At 42.2% G+C, this 20,380-nt stretch overlaps 1 protein-coding gene across 2 annotated transcripts in view; it reads right to left on the bottom strand.

Moving 5' to 3' along the window:
• Positions 1–12,668, bottom strand: part of FAM117B (family with sequence similarity 117 member B) — a 74,377-nt gene extending 61,709 nt beyond the window's left edge. Inside the window, exon 1 of one of the 2 annotated variants that reach the window (XM_047720782.1) lies at positions 11,794–12,668. In XM_047720782.1, the coding sequence (XP_047576738.1) occupies positions 11,794–12,394 (601 nt within the window). In that variant the 5' untranslated portion in view covers positions 12,395–12,668. The remainder of the gene's footprint in view (positions 1–11,793) is intronic. The other variant, XM_047720781.1, reaches the window with a different exon arrangement.
• Between the last annotated feature and the right edge of the window lie 7,712 nt (positions 12,669–20,380).

The following is a 20,380-nucleotide window of genomic DNA, read 5'->3' as shown; positions in this document are numbered from 1 at the left end:
TTTACGTCACTTCACACATTTTTTTAAAAGATTTTATTTATTTATTTGACAGAGAGAGATCACAAGTAGGCAGAGAGGCAGGCAGAGAGAGAGAGGGAAGCAGGCTCCCTGCTGAGCAGAGAGTCCTATTTGGGGCTCGATCCTAGGACCCTGAGATCATGACCTGAGCCAAAGGCAGAGGCTTAACCCACTAAGCCACCCAGGCGCCCCCACACATATTTTTTTAAATGGTACAAGTCTGACATCCATAGAGTGTTGTGGGTTTCTTTGGCTTTACTTTAAAAACTTAACATTACATAGGGTGCCTGGGTGGCTCAGTCAGCTAAGTGTAGAACTCTTGACTTCAGGTGGGGTCATGAACTCAGGGTCATGAGACCAAGCCCTGCGTCAGGCTCTGCCCTGGAGATAGAGCCTGCTTAGGATTCTCTCTTTCCCTCTCGCTCTGCCCCTTACACCCCACCACACTCTAAGAAGAAGAAAAAAAAAAAAAAAGCTTAACATTACATTTTTCAAAGCTTTAAAAGGGGGAAACTGTTCTATAATCTCTTACTACATTTAGCTTTAAAACCAGTTAGCAATGAAAAGTATACTATTAACTTAAAAAGCACCAGTCAAGGGGCGCCTGGGTGGCTCAGTTGTTAAGCATCTGCCTTCAGCTAAGATCAAGATCCCAGGGTCCTGGGACTGAGCCCCACATCAGGCTCCCTGTGCAGCAGGAAGCCTTGTGTTCCCTGTCTCGCTCTCTTTCTGTCAAATAAATAAAATTGTAAAAAATAAATAGTATTAGTCAAGAGTGTGTAGATGGACCAGAATAATCTAATAAACTGTTACTAGAAATATACAACCTTCCAGTATTAAAGGAATCTCCAAAGGAGGACGCCAAGGATTTTTGGAGATAATATACTCAATAGTGAGCTAGCGGTATAATTTTCATACACAAAGTTCATTTATAAGGCAAAAAAATAGTACTCAAGCAAGTACTCAAGTATTCAGGCGAAATCCACTGTACCCAAGGCTTCCAAACAAATAGGGAAAAAACAGACCAAAAAAATCGAGGATGGGGCATGGGTCTTTATAAGTATTTTTTAAAGACAGGAATCCATCCATTCATTCAAACAAAATATTTACTGTGTCTCATTTAAATCTTAACAAGCTCTCCCTACCTTGATTCCCCCAACTGAAGGGAGAAAGGAACAGATTAATTCTAACAGAAGTAATGGGTGGGCCACATGATATCTTAAAAAAAATTAATTGGTAGGGAGACTATCCAAAGATACGGGTTCCAAGCCTTTCTTATACAAGAAACATAACATTTCTGAAGTAGATCAGGTGCATTCGTATGGCACTAAATCAATTTCCAGGAGCAGACATTCCAAGAATTCTTAGTGATATCATTAATGCAACTCCTTTCTAGGAAAGTGAAGAACATCTACCTGCAAATCACTTAGCAATCCATATCTATACATAAAGCACTCTGACTCATGACAGTGTCCCATATGGCCATTATCAGGCTTTTGCCATTTAATGTTACTCTTCTTAGTAATGTTATATATTTTCTTTTTATGGAACAAATCAATAATAACCCTTGACTATTGCAAAATTCTATATTGTCTCTCTCTTTAATTCTAAAGTCTGTAAGGCCAGGGATGTCTTCTTAATATCTTTTAAGCTACTCTGCACAGAGTGAGCTTAAGTCCTAAAATAATATAAAGAGACATTACTCATCCTTATCTTTAGAAATATCAGTACATGCACAATAGGAAAACATAAATGATGTGAAATGGTTTTCCAGAAACTACCAGAGCTTAGAAAATCTCAGTAAAATACCAAGTAAAATAATTTTTAAGAATGCTAAAATAGGGGCACCTGGGTGGCTCAGTGTGTTAAAAGATCCTGTGATCAAGCCCCACATCGGGCTCTCTGCTCAGCAGGGAGCCTGCTTCCTCCTCTCTCTCTCTCTTTGCCGACCTCTCTGCCTACTTGTGATCTCTGTCTCTCAAGTAAATAAATAAAATCTTAAAAAAAAAAAGAATGCTAAATTAGAAGTGTAAAAAAATTTTTTTAATCTTCCAAAATGTTCATGTTATTATTAAAGTGTCAGTGCACCATGCTCCAAAAGTGTATGATCTATTTTGTATGCCTGTAGAATACAGTAGCATTTATGAAACCAGTTGTCATTAACATTATTAACTTAATCACCCAATTAGGGCAAAAATCTCAGCCTTCATTATGCTCTCTCATTTCCCTCATCCCTCAAATGTAATCAGTTAACAAGTCCTATCAATTATTTGCTTCTCAAATAAGCCCTTTTCCATTCACACTATAACGACTCTTTTTCACACAATTTGAGAGTACTGAAGACGTAAAAATGAGTAAATATAAAAGATTTTTCTTATTTTTTTTTTTAAAGATTTTATTTATTTATTGGACAGAGAGAGAGATCACAAGTAGACAGAGAGGCAGGCAGAGAGAGAGAGAGAGAGAGTGAAGCAGGCTCCCTGCTGAGCAGAGAGCCCGATGTGGGACTCGATCCCAGGACCCCGAGATCATGACCTGAGCCGAAGGCAGCGGCTTAACCCACTGAGCCACCCAGGTGCCCCAATTTTTTCTTATTTTTAATTGCTTATAAAAGATATTCATCTAAAGTAAAAACAGTAACAATGTATTACAGGATTTATAACAGAGAAGCAGAATATTTAGGAAGCAGGAAATGGAAGTGTATTAACAGAAGATTATAACATGAAATATTAGACAACACAGATATAGAACATAGCCATCACTGTAGGAAGTTCTCTTGGACAGTCCTGCTTGAGTGCAACCACTAACAACATAGTAAGATGAGAGATAACTAATAACTAATAGTGGAGATAAAATGCAATCTTAAAAAAAATAGTAATCCAAAGAAGACAGGGGGGAAAAAAACAGACTCCTGGAAGTCATGTATGAACTGATACCAAGTCCTGACATATACTTGACAAAAGAAAGAAAAATGTATATCTCTGGCCAAGAAATTTCATTTCTAAGCATTCATCCTACAGATAAACTCTTAAGTACACAAAGAAGTATAAACAAGAATATTTAATATAATGTGCCACTGAACAGCAGAAGACTGGAAATTATCTAAATGTTCAAAAAAAGGGCATCTGGGTGGCTCAGTGGGTTAAGCCTCTGCCTTCGGCTCAGGTCATGCTCTCAGGGTCCTGGGATCAAGCCCCACATGGGGCTCTCTGCTCAGCGGGGGCCTACTTCCACCCACCCCTGCCTGCCTCTCTGCCTACTTGTGATCTCTCTCTCGCAAATAAATAAAATCTTTAAAAATAAATAAATAAATGTTTTTTAAAAGCCTGATGAAATAATGAATGGTAAATAACCCTGTAAACACAGACACACATATTCATACTTGTATATGCCACAGAATAACTCTGGAATAATACAAGAAACAGCTAACTTAATTTCTCTGAAAATAATGAACTTAAAGACAAGTCTGGAGAAGACTACTTTCTTTTACCATTTATAATTTTTTTCACCACGTGTACATATTATCTGCAGAGAAAGAAAGGAAAGCAGGGGGAGGAATATATGCTGGTAGGTAGACTGTAACATAAAACTACAAAATCAGCTCTTTAAGAGCAAGAACCCCCCAAAATACTTAAGTTTACTCCCAGAAGAATTTTACACTAGCTCATAAAGAAGAATGGTCAACTAAAAATTTCATGTAGGTTTTCTGGGAATAAACTATAGGTAATTTCACCTCCACTGTATGCAAGCCTTTAACAGAAAGCTCTTCTATTACACTCCTATAATACAGAAGGAATAGAAAGGTATAGCCCCCAAGGACAACAGACAGGAAAAAAGACAACATCAGAAAAGATGTTTCAACCAAGTTTTGAAAGCAGATATATTAAGTGATAAATTAGCTGCAATCTGATTTTAACTCAACCCAAAACTTCCTGAACTGTCCAACAGAAGTTCTAGATTTCTGTGCAAAGAAAAGTGCCTTGCCATTCACAGTAAAGCAATGAATAATTTGCTGCATTTTCAACTTCTTATATGAATAAACAAACTTTTTCTTGTTTAACAAGCATCAAGAGCAAGGACAGAAATGTTTCATTTCATTTGAAAATGAAATGTGGGTGTGCTCACTTCAAGTTCAACCCAGAATTGAGTATTTGTACGCAAAACTGTACATGTATTGCCTTAAAGAGATAAATTTTGCTTTTATTTCTTTTTTTTTTAAAGATTTTATTTATTTATTTGACAGAGAGAGATCACAAGTAGGCAGAGAGGCAGGCAGAGAGAGAGGAGGAAGCAGGCTCCCTGCTGAGCAGAGAGCCCGATGCGGGGCTCGATCCCAGGACCCTGAGATCATGACCTGAGCCGAAGGCAGCAGCTTAACCCACTGAGCCACCCAGGCGCCCCTTGTTTTTATTTCTGAAACATCACTTTTAGTGTATAAAAAAGAGATCAAGGAACCAACAGATGTATATAATTCTGCATAACTTATATTTGAGACAGATCACATTACTTGGAAAGAATTCTTTCAAACTATTATACAAATTGTGTCTCAGGCTGTTTTTTTTAATATTATCTTGGGTTATGGTTTCCATAGCTTTATTATATACCTTTGTCAATAAATTTTCACATTGTAAAAACCAACTTTACTAACATCACTACTGAGTCTACCTTTCGAAAAATTAAATCCCATTTGGTTTAAGCCATTTAAGCAAAATGTATTGTGGTTGTCTTAGGAATTTTTAGAAGTCTATGAAAGGGAAAGAGATTGGGGTGCCTGGCTGGCTCAGTCAGTGGAGCACACAACTCTTCATTTTTGGGTCATGAGTCTGAGCCCCATGGCGGACATGGAGCCTGAAAGAGAGGGGGAGAGGGGAGGAAAAGATGAGGGGGGGGAGAGGAGAAAAGAGAGGAAAGAATGGAAGGACAGAAAGGAAGGAGTGAAGAAAGAGGGGTGAGAAAGAGAAAAGGAAGACTGATTTCAAGAAAGGGGAGCTAGGGTGCCTGGGTGGCTCAGTGGGTTAAGCCGCTGCCTTCGGCTCAGGTCATGATCTCAGGGTCCTGGGATCAAGTCCCGCATCGGGCTCTCTGCCCCACAGGGAGCCTGTTTCCCTCTCTCTGCCTGCCTCTCTGCCTACTTGTGATCTCTCTCTCTGTCAAATAAATAAATAAAATCTTAAAAAAAAAAAAAAAAAAGAAAGGGAAAGGTGAGCTAAACTGTTTTTCCCCAAGAAAAGGTAGCAGGGAAAATTATACAAAATGAATAAACTTATAATACATTGGTCAAATAGATCCACAGAGAGATCAGTCTGTACTCAGTGTATTAATCACCACCACACCATTATATCTCAGCTTAGTGACCATAAAAGCAGGAGTTCCTTGAGAAACAGAAATTATCCCCCAAGCAAAAAGACTGGGAAAAACTGCTTTAGAGAGGCAGACTAGGCAGACCCTGGACTTAACCTCAGGCGTGATACCATAGAACCCTTCCCTGGGAAACCTGGCAGGAAAAACCTTATACTAGAGACTCCTTTTGTCATCATTCTCTTCTAAGATCCCCCAGTCCACCATCCTGACCTAGCCAGACAGAACACCTAATCAGCATTTTCAGGTCTTATTTAAATATTAATAGAAAACTACTTTTCAACATGACAGAAGAAAAGTTCAAGACGAAAAGAACTCTGAAGATAACGCAGAGGGCAACTGTGAGGGTATTTACACCTTGTATAAACATTTTTAGTAGACTCTGACAATCACACAGCAAGGTAAATTCTCTTGAAAAACGGAAATATGATGACCAAGATTTAAAAATCAGTTTAAAGGACAGAAGATAAAATAAAGCCGCTAGAAAAAAGAACAAAAAGATAAACTAGGACAGAAATAAGAAAAGTAGTAGTAGTTCAATCCAAGGGGTTCCACATAGCAGGAGTTCCAAAAAGATACAACAGACAACAGAAAGAAGAAGTGATTAAAAAACTTTCCCCAGAAAAAAAGAGTACTAAGAGTTGAAAGGGACTGTCTCTAAGGGCAGGAGGTAGGAGGAGAGAGAGATGTGACCAGAAAACATCTTATTTGATTGTAAGTTCAGTGTTATTTGATTTTTTTTTCTTTAAGGTTTAAGTAATCTCTACACCCAATATGGGGCTTGAACTCACAACCCCAAGATCAAAAATCACATGCTCTACCGACTGAGCCAGCCAGGGACCCCAGTGCTATTTGATATTTTTAATTATATAAATGTACTTTGATAAAAACAAAATTTAAATTTAAAAATATAGTATTCGACAATTATGCCATTTTCTTTTCTTCAAGGAGTTTGGACACACAAGTAGCTGACTTTCTCAACTTCCTTCCCTTCTACTGCTTCCTTCCCTTCTCTTGCTAAAGTTGTCATTTTAACCCACCCTCACCACCTTCTTATTCTCGGAGAAAGAAGTGTCCTTAGTCATGTCTGAGATTTTCAAACTGGGTGAGCTAGATCCCACTGCCACTCACATTATCCATGACCTTGGTCCATCTACTATTTTCATTTTCTCTTATACTAGCAGTCTCATTCTCTCCTGAATCCTTTCCCCACACCTAAAAAACATGCATAAAATTTCCCCACTCTATAAACAAACAAATGGACCTTTGCTCAACTCTTCATCCTGTTTTGTCACTTTCCTTCCTTTCAGTGACATAAGAGAAATTTGTACTCCTTAAGAGTCATTTTTAATCATTATCCTTACTTTTTTTCTTTTAAATAATTTATTCATTTATTTGACAGACAGAGATCACAAGTAGGCAGAGAGGCAGGCAAAGAGAGGGGGAAGCAGGACCCCCACCAAGCAGAGAGTCCCATGCGGGGCTCAATCTCAGAATCCTGGGATCATGACCTGAGCTGAAGACAGAGGCTCTAACCCACTGAGCCACCCAGGCTCCCCTCATTACCCTTACTTAATAACCCTCACCTACCACTTTAATCCAATTTCTGTCCCCCACAATCTACTTTCACTCAGCCATCATCAACTGATGATCACCTGAATCATCAAACTCAAAAGCCTATTCTCCAGGGCCACCCTACTTCTTCTCTTCACAGAATTTGAAAATCCTTATCATCCCCTCCTTGAAATCCAATCTTTCTTTTGGCTTTCTCAACACTATTCTACCATTTCTCCTTCCATTCTCATGCGTCTCACTGGCTTTTCTTTCTACCCGTAAAATGCTTGTTTTCTCCCAGAGTTCTATCCTGAGCCTTCTCCCCATCATCTGACCCATTCTCCTCATTTCAAGCATTGCCCACATGCAAATGCCTAGCACGAAGTACATGTTAAATGACTGTTTACTGAACTGAAATCAATGAGTCCCAACATTTTGCCCCAATTCAAACTGCACTCCTGAGCTCTAAAACTGTATTTGCCACAATCTGGCATTTGCCTGGATTTCCTGAGAAGAAAAACTAAACATTTAAACTAAACTTTGTTCATTTTCTTTTCACAAGCTTGCACTCCCTCCTGTATTATCACGGTTAGTACAATCAACCAACCAATTATCCTCAACTGCCTCTTTCTCAATCCCTATGTCCAACAGGTTACCAAATCAAAGTCTCCTCACCCTCTTTTACCCTTGCCATTCCCACTTCTTTAGCACTTAAATCCACATGCTCGATGCCTTAGTTACTATTCTATAGTCTCTCCCATCTCAAATTCATGTTCTACTCATCCTAAGTAATTATAAATGCTACACATCCTAAGAATGTAAATACTTAAAAAAAAAAGCAAAGAATGTAAATACTACTACCACTAACAAATTACCCCAAATGTCTAAACCCTTGGATGATGAGGGTGATAAAGATGAAATGAAAACAGCTAATATTGAGAGATTTCTATAACCACACAGAGTTTAAAAAGATTTTATCCTTCTGATAATCCTCTACTTAAACACTACTAGTATCCTACCCTCTCCCCAGCCTTTTTTTAAGAGACAGGAGCGGGGAGAGGAGCAGAGAGAAAGGGAAAGAAAGAATCTTAAGCAGGCTCCAGAGTGGAGCCCAACATAGGGCTCAATCTCACAACCCTGCGATCCTGACCTGAGCTGAAGGCAGACATTTAAGCGACTGAGCGAACCAGGCGCCCTTACAGAACTGAATCAAATGTAAATTGTGCTAGCCAAGATGTTGAACTAATAGTAAGGTTCCGCTTTGCCTCATCTTCAAACGGTAAAATACAGACATAACAAACCAAAATGATTCCCCTGAAGGTATGAAGTTAGCATCGATCCTCCAAAAGTTAGAGAAACACTGAATTCCTAAAGCTGCAAATTTCACAAAGTACTAGAAAGCAGAAGTCTAAGATGCCACAGATATGAAGTCCTGGCAACCAACCTCCTGATTATTAGTCCAGAGAAGTCCATCTGCTGCTCTTGACACTTCCTTACCCTAATAAACTACCAAATTCATACATAACGTAATGTATACAAGTAAGCAGAAAATTAGTAAAAACACATATTGCTATGTACATATCAGCCACACTGCAAAAATAATTTTTACACACTGCACTAGTGTTCTTTTCTGCAATGAGTTTTCAAACTATTTTCCTTTGGGGTTTCTAGTGCCTGCTTTTCTAATTTGGCGCATAACAAAATCACAGGGGCCTGCGGTGGGGGACTTTCAAAGTCTGCATTTGTAGCAAGGACTCTAAGTAATTCTGATACAGATGAAGCACAGACCACACTTGAACTACAGTTCTGGATGCTCACAGGCAATATTCTCTCCAATCTGAGATTGCATACAACCATGAAAACTAAGCCTACACTGGAAACTTTATGTTACATCCACTAAAACTAGAAGCCAAACTACTAGGATACACAATATCTAACTTTTATATCGAGGTACTGTGCTGAGTATTTTTCAATTTCCTTTCATTTAATCCTTACCACCATATGAAGCAGATATCCTCCATCATCACCTATTTTACAGATAAGGAAGTCAAGGGTTAGAAAGTTATTCACTTCCCCATATCATATGGCTTCTAAGTGGTGGAAAACTGATATTAAACCCAGACTGCCTATCCAAAGCCTATTCTAATATGCCACCTCTCCACTTGTAATATGCCTATTTGACATTTTATTAAGAAAAAAGGAGGGAAAGCACAAAAACAAACCTCACCTTCTTCCTCATTTTTTTTTTCTTCCTCATTTTATCTATAGCTAATACTGTTGCCTAGTTACCCTCTCTAAGCATTTCTCAGTTCCTAATGGCAAACCAGTTTGCCATGGAGATGGCAGGCACTGAAGGTGAGAAGTTTAAAATATGTCAGTTTAAAATAGGTGCTTGGATTACTTTATAGTAGTCAAGAGAAGAAAGTTCTGGATTAACAAATGATTATCTTTAATGCTGGGAGAATAAAGCAACCGGGAAGGAATGTGGAAGAATGGGGATGCCCCTCTAAAGACTCTGACACCTTCAACTCAGAGGCTTTCAGATACTGGATTCCCTAAAAGGTTAGGGCATCAGAGACACCTTGAAGTTGGAGCCTTATCTAGATGGTCCCTGGAATTTGAGTCACATGAGGTTTATAAAACTACAGTCCGTTTCCCACTACTAAGGATTTGTACATTTCACTGAGGCTGGAAACTGGTGATAATTCTCCTTTAATCGAAAAGGGATTCTCGGCGATTAAAAAGATTCTCCTTTTTCCCTCTTCTCTCCTTCCAGACTGAGTCTGAAGAAAACAGCAAATTATCTAGTTTGTGTTATGCAGACTTGAAATCTGAAAGTTGTACTCTGCATAAAACTCACTAGAGTGAAACAAGACATTCCTGGGAAGGAAGTTATCAGACATTCACTTCAGTGTAACTTAATGACAGACACTACTCCTTTCACATCTAGTTAGTTCAGCGTGCTGCGCTAGAGGAGGAAGTTTTTATTTTCTGGCTTGTGTTTTTTGGTTTTGGTGGGGAGACTGGAAGCTTCTGAGAAGGGTTAATTTTACAGTATGAATGGAATGACAGATCTGGGACAAGGGAGCTTTGGGAAACATGAAGAGGGAGTACATGAGGAGGCTGAGATTACAGAAAAAAGAGTCTTATAGAGCAGAAAAAAGAACAGCTTCCTCCACTCTTTGCCAATACTTAATTTAACCAGGCTCTCCTCGGGTTGCTGCTCTGCTTCAAGGGGCACACAGTTGAGCAGGTAGCCAAATTTTGTTATCAGACTGGGGTCACCACCTCCTTCTTCCCTTCCACTTTCCACACTATGCCGGCTGAAGGCAAACTGAAGTAATCGTGTTCACCAGGTACACCTAAGAGATGCTTCAAAACCTAGGCACGTGTAATTTTGCTGTGTTATATATACCCAGGTTCTATCTTACACAACACGAAGCTGCCCTCTATGTAAAAGACATGGTTTTGGAGTATCACCCAGCAGAATTCAAGTATCAACTTTACCACTTGTTACTTAATCTCTGAAACCTACCCTGAGAGTTAAAATGAGGTCTTGTAGGTAAATCACCAAACATACAGCAGGAGCTCAGTAAAGTGATAACTATTATTTGAGGGGGGAGGAAGATTATAGTACTTCTAACAATTGACGTTGAAAAAAACCTGCATTTTCAAAAAGTTTAAAAGTCTTTTTCTAACTAGGAAACACTACTGATCACTTTCCAGGGCAATCTCTCTGAAAAACGTATCCACTGTCTAAACTCTTTGATAAAATAACAGTAAAAAAGATTCATCCTGCTCCCTGCACTTTTAAAGGGACCCTTGAAACCACTTAATAATCTCTTTTATTTGGTTGGGAAGTACTGTATTAAATTTCCTGAAATTTCCAGTAATTTTGCCTCAAAGATTCTTAAGACATTCTCTTGGCATGGGAAAAACAAAGCTACATGTCTATAATATAACTGCATAAGCTAAAAACCACCCATTTTTTTTTTCAGCAGATTCTAAAACGGAGGTAATCAGATGACAAGTATTTCTCCACTTTCACACTTTGAATTTCTTTTTTAGTTACTCTTTATGAATGACGCCAGCGGAACCAAACAGCTCCGTTCAGAACCTTTTCCAAGAAAGCTCCCAAGTACACAGAAAGACAACAGGGTTTTTTGGTCCCTAAAATAATAATAAGGAAGACAAACGGTGGGTTTTTTTTTTAAATAAAACAAATAAATGGTTTTACATCTAAACAGTATCAGTATTTCAGAGATACACCCAGACTCTACGATAAAGCCCATAATCCTTCCAAAGGAATATTCCTTAACTTGTTTCTTGCTACCCACTTATCAGGTCTTAGGAAATGCCCACAACGCTCCCAGCCTCCCGTCTTCAGGGATCCAAATCTGCTACGCTAATGAATTCGATCTTTACAATCTGAAACTGTTTCGCGAAAGAGAAATACTTCGCAGCAGACATGTGCTATACTAACAGTAACCATTATCACCTAAACAAAGTGACAAACCACTCCCAGCCTCGCCCCCAAGGGAGGGCTAGCAGTAACCCGTCCGCGGCCAGAATCCCAGGTTTATCATTAACACGTCTCAGCGCAACCACAAGGTTAGCGGCCCCACCTGCACGATCCCGGACCCGCGCAAGGTCGGCAGAGCCGTGAACGAGACAAACAGGGAGCGGTGCAGACCGCGCCGGGCTCGCCCCGGGAAGGCGGCACCGCACCACCCGGGCCCCGCCCCCAGCCCCGCCCCCGGCAGCCCCGCTCCGCGGTAGCGCCGCAGTCCCCGCGCGAAAGCAGCGCGCTCCCAGGACCCCTTCCCGCCGCCTTCCCCTCGCCGAGCGGTCCCCAGCACGTACCTGCTTTGCAAACCGGGGCGCTTGGGCTCCTCCTCTCCGGGGAACTACGGCTCTGCTCCGGGGACCTTCTCCGGTGCCGGACGCGGGCTGGGGGTGGGGCCGCGCTCACCTCGCCAGTCCACAGGTGGGTGGGCGACGAGCAAGGCGACGACACGGTGCCCAGCAGCGGCGGCGGGGGCTGTGGCCGTGGGGGGCTCCCGCGAGCCCCGGGCGCGGTGCCGCGCGTGGGGCTGGTGCCTCGCGTGGACGTCGCGGACGCGCCCGTCTGCGTGGCCACTGTGGGGCTAGTGCGCGCGGCCGCATTCCCGCCGCCGCGCGTGGGGCTCGTGCTGCGCGAGGCGGTGCGCGGGCCCCCGCCGCCGCCGCCGCTGCCGCCGCCTGAGGGGCCTGAGGCGCCACCACAGCAGCCGCCGTTGTTGCCGCCGCCGCCGCCGTTGCTCCGCGTGGGGCTGCCATGTTGCTGCTGCTGCTTCAGCTGGAACGGAACCGTCGCCCTCATGGGTTGCAGGCGGCTCCCGGCTCCCCCGGCCGTGGCGACCGCACCGCCCCCGAGGGAGCCGGCCGGCGTGGGGGACCCATTGCGCCTCACCCGCTGGGACATGGTCCCCCCCTTCCCGGTGACTGGGCGAGACGGGGGGGGGGCGATAGTTGTTGTTGGGTTGCAGGGGTTGGATTCTCGAGGTCGGAGGGAAGGTCCCCGCGACGGGGTGACGAAGCCGGAATCCGGGGAGCAGGGGGCGCCCGGGCCGCGGCCGGCAGCAACGAGGTGGTGCAGCCACCGCCGCCGCCGCTCCTGCTCATCAACAATAGTGTCTCCTCCGCTGCCCCCGCCCCCCGCGAACGCCCATTGGTGTAGCGTCAGCCGCGCTCGAGCCGCTCCACCGCGCCCATTGGCTGCTAGCAGCTCGGGTCTCGGGCCCCCGGGGCCTTAGAGAGCCTGGGTTTGCGCCGAGACCGTCTGCTCTTTAAAGAGAAAGAGACCCCGCCCCCCGGGGAGAGGGGAGCGGAGGAAACAGGCCGTGTGTATGTGTAATGTGTGCGCGCGCGCGCGCGTGTGCCTGTGTGTGTACACGTGAATGTACGCGTACGCGCGCCTGGCCACGCGCGTCTTTCCCTTCCCACTGGGGGGAGCCCTGGGGACTCAGACTCTGGAATATTGCCAAAAGGAATGTCCCGACCCAGAGCGGTCCCAAGGATGTCTGAAGTCTTTTCCCCATAACTAATTTCTTACCTCAGTTTTAGAGCTCAGAGGGTGTGGAATTGCATCCCTTTTTGTTCTGTCCTAATTCTGTCAACGTTTGGACAAAGCCCAGAGGAGAGATTTAATTGATTTTATTGGCATTTTACACCTCGACCCCTTTTTGTTTGTTTGTTTAAATCTCTACAAAGAGGCAGATCTCAGAAAGATTAAAATTTCTGGTTAGAATGTGGTTTTAGATTGTGGCTACGAAGTCCAGTTACCAAGTGCTATCGCTACCTTCCTGTATCTCCAGCCATCGAGAATTTATTTTAATCAGCTACTTCACTGTTCCGCGGTACCTTGGAAAGATGTGTACTACCTTACCAGTTTGTAAAGTGCCATAGTTTGCAAAGGGATTTATTTGATACATCGTTATTTCAGACAGAACTGCACTCCTATAAATTCATATTTTTGTGTAATGAAGGAAACGTGTTTGTAGTATGGGCAAGAACTTAGGGAGACACGCAATAACACTAGTCTAAAATAATCTAAGGAGCTCCTTATCAAGACGTACCCCCCCCCCCCCACCAAAAGAAAAGTTAGACCCAACACTACATACTGACTTGACTTCTCAGGTTACAAATTGCCTGCCCATGACCACTTTTTTACTAGGTTATTAGATGTACATTCTAAACAGACTTTGTCTTGTAAAAATGTGAAAGTGAAGGGCACAGTATGATTCACTGTGGACTTGAAATTCTACTGGGACACTGTGCACTGTGGAGGAAAGCCTTCGGAGATGCCAGACCCGCCACTTACTCCATAACCTTAGATAGATAGATCACTAGCCAGTTTCCTTATCTGTAAAATGCAGAACCATCTCCTTCATATAATTATGATAACTAACCAAGGGTAAATGAGAATATAGTGTATAGAAGATACTCAGTAATTCCAGAGTCTCCCTGTGATTCAGAGGCCCACCTCTCTCCTTATCACCTGTTCCTCCTCTCTCCCCTTATCACAAAAAGGACCCCAAGCCCTTGACCCATGAACCTGCCTTAAGCCAGCTGGTGCTCGGAAAACATCTTGTATCACTACGGTTCCCAACAATCTGGGGTAAGACAGAAACAGCTGCTCATGAGACAGGACACACAGGAAACTGCCGACAAGATCCATGCAGATAGTGAAGTCCCATCTTAAAACAATGAATAAGAGATAAAATAAACCTTTAGATAAAGATGTCATGGACGCTGTATCTGACACTTTTGTCCAGCTCAATACAAACTTAACTGAATTAAACTGAGGGAGTTCAGCAGCCCTCATATTTGGAGCTTCCTGATCAATTTTTCTTTTCCTGATGAGTTCAAGATTATTATATTTTTGCTTACCCTTTTAATTAATCCCTCCATCCTCAGTGTGTTTCTTTTTCTTTTTAAATAAAAAAATTTGGAGTATAGTTGATACACAATATTATATTGTTTCAGATGTGCCTAATCAATTACTTTTGATGTCATCAAACCAGAGAGCTATTTGTAGGAGCAAGAGACTTTTAGCTTTCCTGAGCTAATGTGCTGAATTCAACACATAATCTCATTAGATTAAAGAGTTAAAGTGTCCTTGGATCAATCATGAGTTCACCTTCTGCTTCTAGTCATGTTTCTTATAGAGAAAACTCTATACAGTTCCAGAAAATGCCTCTTTTTCAGCTTACCTCACTCATCAGTTTAGGGGTTAACTTGAAACAAATGAAAGCAGGTATTAACCATTTTAGCCCTTTTGTACTAAAGGATATTGGTGATGGCTTGTAAGTAAAACTTTGAAGGTGTGAAGTCATCAAAGAAAGCTATATATATATATACATATATATACACACACACACGTATGTTTATATATCTGTGTGTGTGTGTACAGTTCTTGGATACCTTAGAACTCTTCAGTCTGTTGTTTTAAGATTTTTTTTTAGGGGTGCCTGGGTGGCTCAGTGGGTTAAAGCCTCTGCCTTTGGCTCAGGTCATGATCCCAGGATCCTGGGATGGAGACCCGCATTGGGCTCTCTGCTCAGTAGGGAGCCTACTTCCTCCCCTGTCTCTCTCTCTCTCTGCCTGCCTTTCTGCCTACTTGTGATCTCTGTCTGTCAAATAAATAAGTAAAATCTTTAAAAAATAATAAATCTTTAAAAAAAACTTTAAAAAATTTTTATTTATTTATTTATTTATTTATTTATTTATTTATTTATTTTTTAAGTAGGATCCACGCCCAATGTGGCCCTGAACTCACAACCTTGAGATCAAGAGTTGCATACTCTGGGCATCTCGGTGGCTCAGTCAGTTGGGTGTCTGCCTTAATCTTGGATGGTGATCCTAGCATCCTGGGATAGAGCCCCACATTGGGCTCCCTGCTTGGTGGGGAGTCTGTTTCTCCCTATTCCTCTGCCCCTCCTCCTGCTTGTGCTCTCTCTCTGTCAGATAAATTAAAAAAAAAAAAAAATGCATACTTTACTGACTAAGCCAGCCAGGTGCCCTTGTTTTTAAGATATAATGTTAATGCATAAAAGCATCATTTACTCTTGCCCTTGACTTTATGATCTGTTGTTGAAGATTCAGAACAATGTACATCAAGGTGGTATACTGGTCTTCAGTTTCCCAGTTTATGAAGTAAGTCATTGTATTTCAAGGATCAACAGAATAAACATGTCTCCCTCCGGTTTAACCCTGTTCTCATGATATCATTCAACTTATGTATGAAGTTGAAAAAGCATCATATTGAAATTGGTTTATCTGTATTTAAACTCCAGAAGACAACATTACTGATAGGCTCATTTGCTTCTGTGTTTTCTTAACTCTTTAAAATGATCTTTTTAGGGTACCTGTGTGGCACAGTTGGCTAAGTAGCCAACTCCTGATCTCAGGGTCATGAGTTTGAGCTCCATGTTGGACCGCATAGTGTGTTGGGCTCCACACAGGGTATGGCACCTACTTAAAAAAAAATAAAAAAGTGGGGCGCCTGGGTGGCTCAGTGGGTTAAAGCCTCTGCCTTCGGCTCAGGTCATGATCCCAGGGTTCTGGGATCGAGCCCCGCATCGGGCTCTCTCCTCAGCGGGAAGCCTGCTTCTCCCTCTCTCTCTCTGCCTGCCTCTCTGCCTACTTGTGATTTCTGTCAAATAAATAAATAAAAAAATCTTAAAAAAAAAAAAAAGATTTAAAAAAAATAAAAATAAAAAAGTAATCTTGTTTTGGTAAAGGAGGGTGGATTCTGAGAAAAAGTTTATCTTCCTGTAGTTTTCTTTTTCTTCTTTAGTTTTAGTGAAGTCAGACATAGCCTTTTGTAACTCTAAAATGTCATCTAATGGAACATTATACAACCACTAAAATGATAATTACAAAATCATAAATTCCTTTCACTTCAAAATAGAAAAACTAAAATGTATCCATTGTAACTGCAATAATACAAAAAAAAGTTTATGCATTATAAACAAATACTGAAGGGTAAGATACTAATATGAAAAGAAAATAGTCATTTTTAAGATGGGATTTGAGGAGGTATTCTCTTCCCCAAGAAATGCTGGTACAATAGCCCCGCTTATCCATGTTTTTGCTTTTCATGGTTTCAGTTACCAACAGTCACCCTCAGTCTGAAAGCAGATGATCCCACTTCTGACAAATACTTAGAGATCACTATTAGCCTAACTATGTCACAATGCCTACGACATGTCACTTCATCTCCTCTTGTAGGCTTTTTATTTCACATCATCACAAGAAGTGTGAGTAAGTATATTTTGAGAGAGACCACGTTCATGTAACCTTCACTGCAGGATGTTTTTCTATTTTGTTATGAGTTATCATTTATCTCTTACTCTGCCTAATTTATAAATTAAACTTTATCATAAGTATGTGTGTATGGGAAAAAGCATGGTGTACATAAGGTTTGATACTATCTGCAACTTTAGTCATCCCCTGGGGGTCTTGGAATGTATCTCCCTTGGATAAGAGGGGACTACTGTATACAATTTCCTAATGAAAGAGCAGAATTACCAGAATTTAAATTGCTGAGTGATGTTCTTCCTCAAAATCTGACTGCTGCTTCACAGAGACTTTTGTCTATGACCTTTTCTTTTTTTTTTTTTTAAGATTTTATTCATTTATTTATTTGTCAGAGGGAGAGAGAGAGCACAAGCAGGGGGAGCGCAGGCAGAGGGAGAAGCAGGCTCTCCGCAGAGCAAGGAGTCTGATGCAGGACTCAATCCCAGGATCGTAGCATTATGTTATGACCTAAGCCAAAGGCAGACGCTTAATTGAATGAGCCTCCCAGGTGTCCCTGTCTAAGAACATTTCATGAAGGCTTTCCATAGCTTCACACATTCTGGTGTTATTCTCACCTCTCTACTCCTTGGTCTTTTTTCCTGGCTTCTTCCCACTCTGACCCTTAAATCGTAAGGGACCTCAGGACTCTATCCCAAGCCTTTGACTCCACTCACTCCCTAGACCGATGGCCCATTTGTACACAGAATTCCACTGACTGACCCTCACATTGCCATCTATTTAACCACCTTCTGGGCATCTCACCTTATGTCCCTCATAGGTGCCTCAAACCCTGTCCACAGGTGGATCATCATCTTCCCTCCACTCATCACATACAACAACTGGCTCCTCCTCCAGTTTTCCCTCGTCTAAACTGGTGCCACTATCTACTCAGCAGTCTAAAACAAAACCGGGGAAGTCACTGTGGCTCTCACGCTCCATTATGGCAAGTCCAATGACTCACCATATCTTAACTACCCTAGCTTCTAAATATTTTGTGAATCCACCAATCTTCTCCAAACTCACCACCGCTTCTAGCCATGCATCAATCTTCTCTGGTCTTCCTCTTACACTCACCTAGCCAGTCGCCCTAGATCATCCTTGCCCCAGCCTACTTCTCCAGGCTCCCCATTCCTCACCTGTAATCCATTCCCCACACATCTAGAGTAGTAGTCTTTTAAAACTACAAACTTAATTACCTTGCTCTACTATCTGAAGCTTTCCATTTCTCTTAGGACAAAGCTCCCAGTCCTAAGGCTTACCACATATTCCATGGGCCTACCTCTTCCTCTCTAGGCTCCAGGCATACTATCTTCTCTGGTTTCCCCCAAATACTTCATACTCTCATCCGAAGGCCTTCACACATTATTTCCTCTGCCTGGAACACTCCTCACTCTCATTACTAGTCCAATTCCTGATCTGTTCCTAGATCAGGAAAGCTTGGATTGTCTTGCTCCCCACTTAAATTAGCTTCTTTTTTTTTTTAAGATTTTTAAAAAATTTATTTATTTTTGAGGGGGAGAGAGAGAGCATGGGTGGGGAGAGGGGCAGAGGGAGAAGCAGACTTCCAGCTGAGCAGGGAGCCCAATGTGGAACTTGATCCCAGGGCCCTGGGATCATGACCTCAGCCAAAGGCAGATGCTGAACTGACTAAACCACCCAGGTATCCCTTAAATTAGCTTCCTCAAGTTCATAGTAACACCATACTTCCCTGTTGTAGTCATCATAACACATTATCTTCAGTATCTGTATTTTCTTGTCAATGTTAAGCTCTACAAGAGCTTGTTTGTTCACTCATCGAGTAGTCATTGGCAGCCTTCTCTGTGCAGAGCACTGTGAGGCACTGGCTCTAGAGCAATGAACAAACCCACAAGCTCATTGTCTTCTTGGATTTAAATCTGCAGGAGACAGACGATGAGCAAAACAGGCATGTGTGCACATACACATAACCACACATGTGAATAAATTACCACCTGCAAAAGTTCTACAAAGGAAACCATAGACTGCCATGAACAGCAACAACAATGGAGATCTAGCTAAGCTAGGTGGAAAGCACTTTCTGAAAAGGTGACATTTTAGATGAGACATAAAAGATAAGAATGAGGGACGCCTGGGTGGCTCAGTTGGTTAAGCAGCTGCCTTCGGCTCGGGTCGTGATCCCAGCGTCCTGGGATCGAGTCCCACATCGGGCTCCTTGCTTGGCAGGGAGCCTGCTTGTCCCTCTGCCTCTGCCTGTCACTCTGTCTGCCTGTGCTCGCTCTCGCTACTCTCTCTATGACAAATAAATAAATAAAATCTTTAAAAAAAAAAAAAAAAAAGATAAGAATGAGTCATCCATGGAAAGAAAATTCCAAACAAGGAATAGCTGTGTAGAGACTAAGGAAGGAAAAGGCTCTGTGTGCTTGAGGAACCAAAGGAAGACCAGTGTCAGTAAAGGGGAAAAGAGTTCAGAGAGAAGACTGGAGAGGTAAATAGAGGCTAGATGATTTAGAGATTTTTTAGGCCCTGGTAAGGGTTTTAGATTTTTTTTTTAATATTTATTTATTTGACAGACAGAGATCACAAGTAGGCAGAGAGGCAGGCAGAGAGAGAGGAGGAAGCAGGCTCCCTGCTGAGCAGAGAGCCCGACGCGGGGCTCGATCCCAGAATCCTGGGATCATGACCTGAGCCGAAGGCAGAGGCTTTAACCCACTGAGCCACCCAGGCGCCCCAGGGTTTTAGATTTTATCTTAAGTGCTGTGGTGTATTTTAAATAAGCTGAGCCCACTCATTGCCCATATCAGCATAAGATCTCATTTAAAGGAAACAATAGATACTGAATATAAAAATGAAAAGCGGTCTAATATTTACTGAAGTCTATGAAATAAGCACAAAATGGAAATTTCTGTGTATGAGTCTCAGTAAACATGATTAAAAAAAGTCTTTTTTTTATTAAGATTTTATTTATTTATTTGACAGGTAGAGATCACAAGTAGGCAGAGAGGCAGGCAGAGAGAGAGAAAGGGAAGCAGGCTACCTGCTGAGCAGAGAGCCCGATGCGGGACTCGATCCCAGGACCCCGAGATCATGACCTAAGCCGAAGGCAGCAGCTTAACCCACTGAGCCACCCAGGCACCCTGATAAAAAAAAGTCTTGACCTATCTTTCTAAGTTCTACTCAGCACAGCAACACTCTCCAATCTCTCTTCTCTCTGAATATTACCCCCCAAAAGTGGGCCAGATCTGGACTTGGGTCTTTTGTTGGCTTCCTTCTCTCATCTTTAAGATTCCATTTCCTGCCCTTGTTAATGTAAATCCATCTATGCTTTCTGACCTAAATCTGCACCTCAACCAAATTTATCCTGATCAGCACAACAGAAGCCCCAGGCTTGGGGTGGGGGGCCGGGGGGGGGGTTGATTGGGAGAGTGGAATTCTTCCAGAAAGATGTGGGAATGAAGGAATTCTTATATTTTCAGTTTCGTTTAATTGTTTTGTGTTTGTTATCAGTACCATTGCCTTTGCTTTCATGCTGGGAATCTCCTCTGGCCAGTGTGGCCAATGACTTGTTGGGGAGCAGGAAGTAGCAAGGAAAATGTCGAGGAGTATATTGCAAAGAACCAAGGGGGATGGG

The sequence above is a fragment of the Lutra lutra genome, chromosome 3, assembly GCF_902655055.1.
Source record: "Lutra lutra chromosome 3, mLutLut1.2, whole genome shotgun sequence".
Taxonomy (NCBI): Eukaryota; Metazoa; Chordata; class Mammalia; order Carnivora; family Mustelidae; genus Lutra; species Lutra lutra.
This window is presented reverse-complemented; position numbering and strand designations above follow the sequence as displayed.